The following is a 12,834-nucleotide window of genomic DNA, read 5'->3' on the forward strand; positions in this document are numbered from 1 at the left end:
TGTGTTTCACTGGGCTACAGTTAAATGCTAAATGCTAGATTGTGATATACTCAGTGACTACTTTAGAAATACAAAGCATCACCATCCACAGCTTGAACATCAGCTTTCATAAGAGCCACTACAAAGGCTCCTTGTAGAGGAACAATAGCACTGAGTGCTGGTAAACCCATCATGTCTTTGCTTACAGCCTCCAGCCCCTTGTGGTAGGGACCTGACAATTCTAGATACTAGAATCCTTCTTTGTCAATGCATACATAAAACCTACCAATTTTGCCTCCTGCATGTTTCTTAATTCTGTTTCTCTTTCTCTGGGTCTCAATATCTCTCATTTAGATTGATATTTCCTTTCCTTTCTACTGCTGCTCATTCCCTTCAGTTCTGCCCAATAAAGGGAGTAATAAAGAATATATCTGAAATGAACGTCTGACTGCCATTCCCTCACTTGACACTAATCAATGGTTCCTCCTTTGCTTTATTCTAAAGCCCACATTTGTTGACATGATTACAAAGTCTTCGTAATTTGGTGCCTTCCCATATGACCATTTTTTGCCTCGTGCCTTTCCTGCATACAATTCCTATAGGAACTGTAATTTCATATCATTCGCTTTATATGCTGTGCCCTTCTGTGTTTTCATACATTCGTTCATGTTGTTCCTTTTGTCTAACGATCTCTACTCCCTCCCTTTCTCCTCTTGCCTCCCCCAACCTCAATTATTTGTGTCTTGGCAAAGCTACTGCCTCCTCCAGAAAGTCTTTCTGAAAGCTCTGGGTTGGATTATTCTTCTATTATTCTCTGACTCTGTGTATTGCTTTCACTAAGCACACTATAAGTTCTTTAATAAACCTAAGGAAAATCAGTAAAGGCATAAGAATAAAAATAATAAGTATGTGCCTGCATTCTCTGTGCCCCACCCTGGACCATGAGACCTTTGAGAGCACAAACCATAAATCATTCATATTTGTAATCCCACCTCCTTAGCCCAGGACTGACAACAGATGCTCAAGGAATATTCTGTTAAATAAAAGTGACTAAGAAGAAAGAGAGTATACAAAAATAAATCACAGAAAAGACAAAAGGCCTCCTTGTCACATTCTTTCATAACGGTCCTGAACCTGCTCATTTTGGGGGGCAGCTATTGTACATTGACTTCTTTAATTTTAGAGGGTTCTAGTAAAAAATAACTTCAAATAACCACTTATTCCCTTCTAGCCAACAAAATTAATGCTAATGAGGAACTGTCCTGTTCTTGACTTCAAAAAAAGACTTCAGATCTCTTACTTTATCACCAAAGATACGTTTCTAAAAAAGATATGCCATGGGTAATTTCCATCAGGTAAATGGAAAATAAGGAGGGAGGACAAAACTAAGTAGAAAATAAACTAAACTTGGCAGCACCATACCATTTATCACATGGAAAATTACTTACATGCAGAAGCAATACAGCAGCAAGAAAAGACTGTCCTTGGCAGTACCCAATGTCTTCGTCGTAGACAGAATAGGCCTGAAGAAAAGAGAGAGAAGTCACATAAACATTCACAGACTTTCACTTAGGGGTTAGCTCACATCAGGCTGCTGCTGGTTCTTGTCCATGCACTGTCACCACAGTTTCTCTGGTCCTTCACCTTGAATGTGTGGATCATGAGCACAGAGGCATCCCCAAAGAGGCAGCACCTTTCCTAAAGCAATTTTAGATGTCCCATTATCCCCAGGTTCATCGACGGTATTTGGAATAAAAAGATGCTCAGGGCACCTAACTTAATTTTAAAAGATCCACAGTGGTTTGTCACCAGGCTAATAAGATCATGGGAGGCAGGAGCTAAGGACAGGAGAAGGTGGGAAGTTCTTGAGTGATGTGGGTTCTAGTGCACTCTATGGGGGAAATCTTAATGTTGTTGAATCTGTAGTGAGGATCCTCTAATCTAATAGACAAGATAATCACCTTCTATAACCTTCTCAAACATCTTCTAAACTACTCTCCCACTTTCCAAAAGGCTAAAGGGTAAAAATGACTCCTCCCATTTATTCCACTGGGGCAAAGCAGAAACATTTAGTTGGCATGTTTTGCAGAATGGCTGGGAGAGTCTCACAGATGTTCTGAATTCACAATCTTTAACATCATTCTAACCAAGATGGCAGGTACAGAGCCAAAGAGGCCCATTCATAGCAAATCCAGTGCTCCTAGGGAAACAGCTGTCATAACATTTAATTCAGGGTTCATCTTCATCTTCAAAGGAAAGGAAACAAGGTTGTATGCATAATATATACCACTTAGCACTTCAAACTCTGCTGGTGTATAACTTTTAAAGAAGATACTCATTAGAAGTTTTTAAAAAATTGTCTCAGTTACTGTAGGCATGGTGTGCTGATCAAAGAGTAAAGAAAAGGAATTAATAAACTTTTTCTGTAAAAGTCCAAAGAGTAAATATTTTCAGCTTTGAGGGACACATATATCTTTAGCATGTTGTGTATTTTTTAATATATTTTTATTGATTTCAGAGAGGAAAGAAGAGGGAGAGAGAGATAGAAACATCAATATGAGAGAGAATCATTGATTGGCTGCCTCCTGCATGCCCCACACTAGGGATTGAGCCCACAACCCAGGCATGTGCCCTGACTGGGAATAGAACCAGTAACCTACTGGTTTATAGGTAGATGCTCAACCATTGAGCCATGCTGGCTGAGCTGTTTTTGTTTTTTAAACAACCCCTTAAAATATAAAAAACATTGGTAGCTCAAAGGAGGTACAAAAGCAAGCAGCATGGGCTACTGTTTACTGACCCATTCAGGTGCTCCCATATTTATTTCTACAAGACGAACAGCCCAGTTATGCTGTCTGAGTCCTGGGCACGTATTCCACCCATATCCTGGGCTTTATCTTAGTGAAAAGATTTCCATTTAATGTCCAGGGCAAAGATTATCAAAGATAATCAGGAGAGTTTCTATAGGGAGGTTAAGTCTGCTATCTCCCAAATGCCAAAGAAATCAAAGTATAGGGTCTAGAGCTCTTTTTTTACTTAAAAAGTTTTTACTGAAATATATAGCCTGTGTTCAATACAATACACACATTTTAATTGCACAATTCTTTGAGTTGGGTCATTTAGGTAACCCATCATTACAGAATATTTCCATCATTCCAGAATGTCCCTCAATTCCTCTTTGCAGTCAAACCCAGGCAAGTAATGATCTGATTTGATCACAATATATCAATATTTTTTTAAATTTCATTTAATGGAATTATATAATGTATACTCTTTTGTGCCTAGCTTCTTTTACTCAGCATAATGTTTCTGAAATTGTCATATTACTGCCTGTATCAGTAGCCCATTTCTTTTCATTGCTGAGTAGTATTCCACTGCATGAATATCCACAATTTGTTTATCCACTCTCCCATTGATTGAACTTTTGTTGTTTTCCTCCCCATTTTTTACTAGTATGAATAAAGTTGTTATGCATACACAAGGCTTTTTGGTGGTAAATAAATTTGCACTATGCAAATACCTAGAGTGGAGGTACAGTGTTCAAATAATAAGTGAATGCTCAATTTTATAAGAAATGCCAAACTGTTTTTTCCAAAGTAGTGGTACAATGATTATGGCAATACCAGCTAAGTATGAGTACTCAGTGCTTCACATCCTGTCCTTACTTGATATTGCCATTCTCCTTCCTTTTATTAATTTCTGTAGTTCTGACTTGCACTTTCTTAATAGTTAATAATGTGGAACATATCAAGTGCTTTTAGGCAATTAATATATATATGTTTGTGACTGTCTTTATTGATTCTTAAGATTTCGTCCAGTTTACAAACCCATTGTTAGACTGCATTGCCAGTATTTTCTCCCAGTATGTGCCTTGCCTTTTCCTTTTCTTAATGGCATCTTTTGAAGTACTACTGTTCTCTTTTAACCTTCTTCTGCTAATGATAATATTATCACACACTCTTCTAATGAAAGAAAAATTAGATCATGAAATCATTATCTAATAAGTCTGAAAAGAGCTTTTCTTAATTATCATCAGTTGCCAGAGCTCTGCTGTATTTTAAAAATTAAAAGATAAATTAACATTCTTTTAGCTTTTAAATTTTCTTTGCTTTATACAGTTATATTTCCGATTGCTTCATTTGTACTTTTACCCAGAGCTCATGGGTGTGTGTGTGTGTGTGTGTGTGTGTGTGTGGTGTATTGAGTATGTGTTAGGAGTTGGAAGAAGGATTGCAAACAGAAAGAACAGAGAAAGAGTACAAAGCTGAAGAAGAGGGATAAGGTCCTAATACTATCCTATTTGCAGCATTTCTGGTGGTGCTCTGTCACTGCCTTTTTCACGAACACAGAATCCTGGGATTTCTTGATGACAGAGCATGTTGCATGAGTGATAAATAGATATTCAATGCTTCCACTTCCCCATGAAAGATGTCTAAGTGGAGGATTCCTTAGAAGTCTGGATCTCCAAAAATCAATCATTTTTCATCAACCCTGATGTCACTTTGACAAATGTTGGATCCATCATTACATAAATACATTTAACATTTACTGAGAAGCGTGCTATTTATATGCTTGTTTGCATTACAAGAGAAGTTCAATAAAAAAATCAAGGTTGCCCTGGCCAGTGTTTCACAATGATTAGAACATAAGCCCTACACTAAAGGATTGCGGGTCCAATTCCCAGTCAAGGGCACATACGTGGGTTGCAGGTTCAATCTCCTGCCCCGGTTGGGTGCATATGGGAGGCAACCAACTGATGTGTCCCACGTTGATGTTTCTCTCTCTCTCCTCTCCCCCTCTCCCTTACACTCTATCTGAAAATCAATGTAAAAAATATTCTTGGATGAGGATTAACAAAACAATAACAAAAAGAATGAAATCAAAGTCTATCACTCATGAGAGATGGTATGAATTCAGCAAGTCCACAGACTATTTTCTCACAAGAGAGCTGAGAATAACAATGCAAATCAATCTGTATTCATCTTACTTTCCACTTGTCTTATAGTTTTGGTTAGGTTAGTAGGAAAAAATGACTTTTTCAGAGGCCACCTACTAAACTGATTTTATGATTCACAGTTTGAAACACAGTGTTCTAGCAAGTTCTTTTGCTTGGAGTTCTTCCAAGCACTGGTAGTCTAAGCTTCTCCACCTGAACTAAAGTGAATCCTTTCCCTCTACTCAAAACTTGCCTCTCTGCATCAAAAATCTCCCAAGTCCTCATTTTACTTGCTTCTCTGACCAGACGCCTGTTCAGTCTGACTTTTAGATGACACTCACAGATGATAAATAAATGCTAAGTCCAGTGAGAAATGGTTACAAATGACCTTACACAAAGTACTTGTTAGTTACAAAGAGAAACAAGTAACTTTATAGTGCAGAAGGCTGATAAATAACATCTTATTTATGTGATCAAAGTGAGCATCAGCAATAACCGCAACAGTGTGCTCCCTGCCAGAAAAGGTCATCTCTTCTGTTAGTCCTGCCTAAGATATATAATCCAAATCCAACACGACGAAACATCAAACCCAAACAAGGGCCAGTCTAGAAAATGACTGGCCTGTAGTCTTCCAAAGCACCAAGGACAAAAAAGTGAAGGAAGGAGTGAGATGCTGTTTCAGACAGAAGGAAATCAAGGAGACAGGACAACCAAAGGAAATGTGTAATTCTGAACTAGCTCCTTTTTTGTAAAGAACATTATTTGGACAATTGGTCTACAGCTTAGGCAGAAGCAATTTATCAATGCTATGTGTGTGATTTCTATGTTCTATTACAGTTATGTGGGAGAATATTCTTGCTTGTTAGAAAACACCCTCAAGTACTGAGGGCAGTGTGGCACCATCATGGCAAATCACTCTCAAATAGTGGAAAACACCAAACTCCAGTACTTACAACTTTCCTGTGAGTTTGAGATTGCTTAAAAATATATATAGACATGGAAATATACATACGTACATAGATTTGACAGAATCATTTTGTCTGTTGATTGTAATAATAAAATAACGGGCTTTAAAAATGGTTATTAAGTCTGTCCTATATGCTGGTAAAAGCAGAGTATCTACATAAACTGTATAAATAGGTTCACTGACATGAAATAATCTAAATACTGGTGACGATAAACATAGAGGCTAAATGTACTCACTGATACTCACTCACAAAGCAATTTTCTTATCTAATATAGCTGGCAAACTTCCTAGATGTAACTTTCCTTTTATATAACACTTCAAAAAAAAAAAAAAAAAAAGGCCCTTGGCAACAATTTAAAACTGAACTGATATACTTGTGTGTGTTTTTTTTTAAAGAAGGAAATGTAAAATAAGTAGACTACCATAATCTTAAAAAAATTGCCTCTATTATAAGTAAACTACTGTGTGATAATGGTAAATTACTCAGAGTATTTCTTTCACATTCTTGAACTTTTAATTTAAAAAATAATAATATGTAAAGGCTATCCTAAACAAAGTCTCTAAAATTAAGCAACAGCTCTGATCTTAGGAAATTATCCCGAATAATCTGTGTGAATAAAATTACTTTACAGAAGAAGAAAGTGATAGAAATAAAAGAGCTCTTCTAGAGTTTCTATACATTAAACGTTATCTAAAAGATCAGTATGAAGACCATGAAAATATGCCTCCCAGATCTCCAATGGGGACGTAATTAGCAGACGTCTCCACTGCTGTGCTCTGAAACCCATCCTGCATTTGCACCTGAGCCACACTTCCCATGGTTTGCTCCCAGCCAATGACTGAGCGCAGCAACACATAGGAAGGCCAGCTTCTGGCAGACAAGGGACCTCACAGGCAACTGTGGCTGAGGACTCCCCAAAGCCTTGCCAAACTTTCCTTCGAGGGACCCTTCAATTTCAGACGCTTCCATCAACTTTTCTTCCTCTCTTCTTCCCTTGGGGTCAGACTAGCACTCTCCCAGCTCTCCTCCGTCCCTCCCTTCCTCCTCCCCTTTTTCATTTATAGGCATTTCCCCTGATGTATTTCTTACATCTTTAATCCTGTCTTGGTGACAAGTTTCTTAGAAAACCTAGACTAACACTGCCAGTTTAATGAGTCAAGACCTCCGAGTTAATTATATTGACACTGTGCAACTAGTACTGCACTCAGTTCTCTGAGACAAAGAAAAAGGTCAGAGGTAGCCTCTTCCCTCAAAGACTGAAATGAAAATAATCGGGTAATGTTCACAACATAACCCATAATAATGGTCTAAATTTCAGAGAAAGTATTTTTAATCTGTAAATCGCTGTGGGTAGAAGTGGGAAGGACAAGCATCACAAGGGAAGTGGGCAACCAAGATCTGGACAGATGGGGAGGAGGAGGAAAGCAAGTCAGATTCACACCCTTCCCAGGTCTCTAAAAGATGCAGGAAGAGGTCTGGTTAAGGAGGAGGCTTTAGAATTATAAAGATATTGCCAACTGCATAATAATTAGTAAACAGAAAACAAGTGCCCATAATTCCGTAACCAATTCACTCAGAAATAACTTTGGGTTTACTGTTTGGGATACTGAAGACATTTGAAGCTAGAATAGAAATAGATCTCTACGTTGTAAAAAACCATAAATGTAGGAGGCGCCATGAGCAGCATTTTATTTGAAGGCTCCTTAAGCTATGTCTTTACCGGTTCCTTTTTCTCTATTTTAAAAAGTAATCCAACTTCTTATCTTCCTCAAAGAGCAATGTTTTTTTTTTTTTTTTAAAAGTGGCTATAATCAAGTCCTTAGGGGAAATACCAATCCCTGTGTACTCTGATTTTTATCATCCTTAGGATCCCACCACTTCCTTCCTACATTCTGTCCTGGTGTGATGGCTTCAATTAGCCTTTCAGTTGAAAGACCAAAGGCTCCACAGAAACTACAAAGCTATTTCAAGGAAAGCTTATAGGACCAAGCACACAAAGGAAATTTTAAATTCTCCTCAGACACTCTCAAAAGCATTACAGATCGGTCATTCTCTTTCTAGGACTCCAGCTTCACAATCCTGACCTTTTCACAGTTACAGTTTCAGAAGAAAAATCCATTATTTAAAATAACACCCTATCTTCTTAGTTGAGCTCTGACTCAGAAAGTCTATCCTAGTAATATGTATATTAAGAGGACCACAAAATTTAAACCCAAAGCTAATCCGTCATGAAGGACTTTAGTGATAGTAACAAATATAAAATGTTTTTGAGATTCTCTAAGCAAGAGCTTAGCATGAACACACACACACACACACACACACACACACACACGCCATGAAGCTTCTTTATATGTGTATGTATATATGTGTGAGTGTGCATTTGCTGTTCTGAAATGGCTATAAACACTGTCCTTGGCAATGAAACATAATTAGATAATTCTTCTAAAATGGAAAATGTGAAATGGATAATTTAAAGGAAGGAATAGAACTAAGTAAAACTCTGACTCTACGAGATTAAGATTTATCAGTATGCTAATCTGGTATCCACCCCTGAACTGTAAACAAAAGGATCAGTGAAAATTTCCTCACTCTCCTAGAAAAATCTGAAATTATTAACCAATTACTTGCATACCAAAATGTTTGAGGGAAACATTGTGAAAATTTGATCACTCCTATTTCTTCATGGGAGCTAAATAATGTCTCAAAGAAGTGGAAATTTTGGAAAAAGTGGCCTGCAGAGATTATAAATGAGCAGAGATTTCAGTATTTTCCTAATGTCAAGGACACGGCTGAAGGAGGACGTACCAAAGAATGTCTCCAGTAAATGCCTCCAGATTTTAGTTGAGATCCTGGAAGTGTCTCAATACAAAAAAAAGTCAAACCTGAATCAAAGAGTTCCGCCTTCACCCCCAAATACTCCATCTACTTAAATCTATTCTGGAATAAACATCATCCAAAGCTTTATAATTCTCATATATTCCAGAATTCTATTAAAAACAATCAAGCATGAAGAAAACATGAGCAAGTAAATAAAAATCAAAAGATAAGAAACAAGAATATATTCATAGAACATCAGGTACTACACTTTAAATAAAATAATAAAAATCAGAACAGCCTGACCAGCGTGGCTCAGTGCTAAGCGTAGACCGATTCCGGGAGGTCACAGTTCGATTCCTGGTCGGGGCACATGCCTGGATTGTGAACTCAAACCCTAGTGGAGGGTTTGCAGGAGGCAGCCAATCAATGATTCTCTCTAATCATTGATGTTTCTATCTCTGTCCCTCTCCCTTCCTCTCTGGAATCAATGAAAACATTTTTTTTTTTTAAATAAGAGCATATAGCAATGAAATAGAAAGCAAACATTTAATAAATAAAATCAACAAAGCCCAAGTTGACTCTTTGAAAAACTAATAAAATTAGCATACTATAATATCAATTCAATGTAACACCAATCAAAATCTTCAAAGGTGTTTTGTTCCATCTCCAAAACTTCTAAGCTAATTTTTAAATATGAAACTACAAAGGACCAGATAGTAAAAAACAATTTTGAGGAAAAACAAAGTTGTAGACCCGATAATACAAGATAATAAGACATTATAAAGCCATTATTATTATAATAGTGTGGTACTGCTGCAAAGATAAATAGATTAATGGAATATAATGGTTCAGCAAAACAACAAAAAAAAAACACCCAGAATTTTAAAGAGACATATACACTCCCATATTTATTGCACTATTATTCACAGTAGCCAAGATACAGAAACAACCTAAGTGCCCATCAATGGATGAATGGATAACAAAATGTGGTGTATATACACAATTCTTCTGCCATTTGAGACTACACAGAAGGAGCTTGAGAATATTACACTAAGTGAAATAAGTCAAAGAAATGACAAATACTATATGATATCACCTAAATGTGGCATCTTAAAAAAAAAAAGTCAAACTTGTAGAAAACCAAGTGTGAAATGGTGTTTACCAGGGAGTGGGGGTGGGGAGATTAAGATTGATATTCATGAAAGGTACAAATTTGCAATGAGTACACATTAGCCATAGAGAGCTAATGCACAATATAATGAATATAGATAATAATATATTATTACAATCATGACACTTGCTAATAAGACACAAAAACTTAATTATCCCAACCACTAAAATGATAGGATAATTATGAATTGTGATAGAGATGCAAAATATTGCTACAATGGCAATCCTATTATAATACATAAATGTATCAAATTAAAACACTGTATACTTTAAATGTACAGTGACTGTAATTATGTCAAACATATTCAGTAAAAAAATAAAATAACAACTCTTGTCCCCACCCCCAAAAAAGAAAGAATGGCCCAGATACAAAACCACATATACATGGATCTGACTTATAAAAAAAAAATGCTTTAGCAATACAGTAAGGGAAAGAATGGTTTTTTTTAAAGTAACGATGGATCAATCAGAGATACACATGGGGCAGAGGGTAATGAACCTTGACTTCTACTTCATCCAAAAACCAACTATAGAGAGATCATAATCCCAATGTAAAAAGCAAAAGAATAAAATGTCTAGATTACAGATAATATTTTCATCACTTTGGGTTAGACAAATACTTCTTAAACAGGACACCAAAACACTAACCATAAAATAAATGATTAATAAAGTGGGCCTCACTTTTTTTAATAGCCTATTCATCAAAAGATAGCATTAATAGAGTGAAAAAAGGAAGCCACAGGGAAGAATTCTCATCAAAAGAAGTTATCTAAAAGTAACTCACTAAATGTATTTCATTTCAGGTGTTCCTAAAACACACACCAAACACAACAACAGAAAGCAAGGTTAAATCACAAATCAAAGTTATTATAAATCACACTCCCTTATAGCTTCAATATTGAGAGAGAAAATACCTGACATAGGAATTCATCTGTTACATTTTAGGAAAATTTTAAAAACAACATTAAGAATCATAGCAAATTGGAAATAAAATAATCTTATCAGAACCCATACTCCAATGAGGAGCAAATCCAAAAAAGAAGATCAAATCTTAGATCTTCTTAGGGGAAGAATCAAGACCAGAACCAGATCTCTTGATGCTCACTCCTTTAAACTTCTTGAACCTGCCCCCCAACAGAAAACAGTTTTCACATCATATGTAAATTAGAAAAGTGCTAAAGACACCTGGGATGGCATCACATTTTTCTTCCTTTGAAGGACACTATTTTAAAACATGTTATTGAAAGACAGGAAGGAGGAAGGTGGGAGGAAGGGGAGCCCAAACCTTCACATTTTCAGAATCCTGTGAATTCTACTATTCTACCTCCAGTTCAACTCCACACACAAATTTATGACAACATCAGAATCTTTGAACCATTTTGATTTCCTCCTACTGTGAAAATGATACTAAAAGGCAAAAGCTGAAATTGACAGGGCCATTAAAACATGACAGCATGTTTTTAACTGTGTTCCCTCTAACCTGACAGTTCAGGTCATTTGTCATCTCACCAGAGCCACAGAAAACTTCAACTACAAAGTCAGACTCTTGTATCCTTGAAACCAAAGTTAGTTTCAACACTTATTGTAATTAAAATTCTCTTAACTTCTGTATCAATTTAAGAGCAGAGCATACTGTAACTCTCCTATAGGCCTTACGAGTGAGGAATTGTAAGAAATAAATGAGGTAGTAAGTGTGACAGCACTCTGTAAATGTGAAATTATTATAAGGCACATGGAGGCACTGTATTTTTTTTTAAAAAGGTCTATACTGTGTGTTACTGATGTGAACAAGATGCACATTTTAATAATATGCACCATTCTTAGTGACAAACCATTAGATGCTGATCCTTTATAATCAGGAGTAAGACATGTATTCATTTTAACACTATAATAGAGGTTCTGTCCAGTGTGGTAAGACAGAAAAAAGAATAAGGGGGGGGGGAAGAAATTGGTAAGAAGAAGCAAAACTATCATTATTTACAGATTATATAACAAAATGGCTGATTTTATATCAATGTATTATGAATGTTTATTTGATTTTGTGCAAGGCATCCAGAATGTAACTCAAAAGTATACCGCTGAGTGTGTGAAGTATAATGTTGGATATTATTCTAGAAATTAAAATGATAGAACAGGTAGGTCACACTCTGTGGCTTTAAAGTTACACACAATAGCTTTTGGGGACATGGGGCAGTCATAAAATGAAAGACTATGGTTCAAACTGAATGCAAGAAGCAAAGGAAATAGGATGTACAAACCTGAGACTAATACTCAATCCTAAATTATTAAGTATGCTGTGCAATTTGTGAGTTATCACTACCAATGAGCACTTGACTGCTAATTCATGGTAGATCAAAAGGAAGAGGTGTTGTATCAATGACAAACCAAGTGGTAGGACTCCATATGGTAGGACTCCAGTGAATTTTGGTTTCTAAAACATTTTCTGATATGTTCATCTCTGCTCTCCTCCATTATCAAAGGCTGTTGGAAACTTACGTTTAAGTAATTCATATTGTAGTACAATATTACAACCCTCAGCAATCTATATTTACTATCTTGAATTTTAAAATGTTTTTAATATGGTTCCTTTGTTCTCAGCAATTTTCACAAAATTTAGTGCAATTTATCAATAGTCAGCAATTAAGGTATCTTAGTGCTACATTTTTATAATATTCTTTACTCAAAAAAAGCTTTTAAAACTGTCTAATTGCCATGGACAGACAATAGTGCAGTGAAGGTCTGGGGAGGGGAATTGGAAGAAGTGGAGGGGGTTAATGGGGGGGGGGGAAAGGAACATCTATAATAATTTCAACAATAAACATAAATTTTGAAAACTATGTTTCAAAATCTATATTGATAATCTAAAATGGCTACATGAGTAAATTACTAATGAATATTTTTTTAATGAATTCAAGGTTAGGTTATTAGCCAGTAATGTGTTAGTAAGAACTTAAATTTACCAAC

At 36.1% G+C, this 12,834-nt stretch overlaps 1 protein-coding gene across 8 annotated transcripts in view; it reads right to left on the reverse strand.

Moving 5' to 3' along the window:
* RABGAP1L (RAB GTPase activating protein 1 like) overlaps positions 1 to 12,834 on the reverse strand; it is a 372,936-nt gene that overhangs the window by 152,276 nt on the left and 207,826 nt on the right. For 7 of the 8 annotated variants that reach the window (XM_036442308.2, XM_045583196.1, XM_045583202.1 and 4 more), the window contains one exon: positions 1,428 to 1,502. The exons of the other annotated variant lie outside the window; for it this stretch is intronic. In XM_036442308.2, coding sequence (XP_036298201.1) covers positions 1,428 to 1,502 — 75 coding nt within the window. The remainder of the gene's footprint in view (positions 1 to 1,427; positions 1,503 to 12,834) is intronic. 8 annotated transcript variants of the gene reach the window in all.

Source organism: Pipistrellus kuhlii, unplaced genomic scaffold, assembly GCF_014108245.1.
Source record: "Pipistrellus kuhlii isolate mPipKuh1 unplaced genomic scaffold, mPipKuh1.p scaffold_m20_p_18, whole genome shotgun sequence".
NCBI classification, from domain to species: domain Eukaryota; kingdom Metazoa; phylum Chordata; class Mammalia; order Chiroptera; family Vespertilionidae; genus Pipistrellus; species Pipistrellus kuhlii.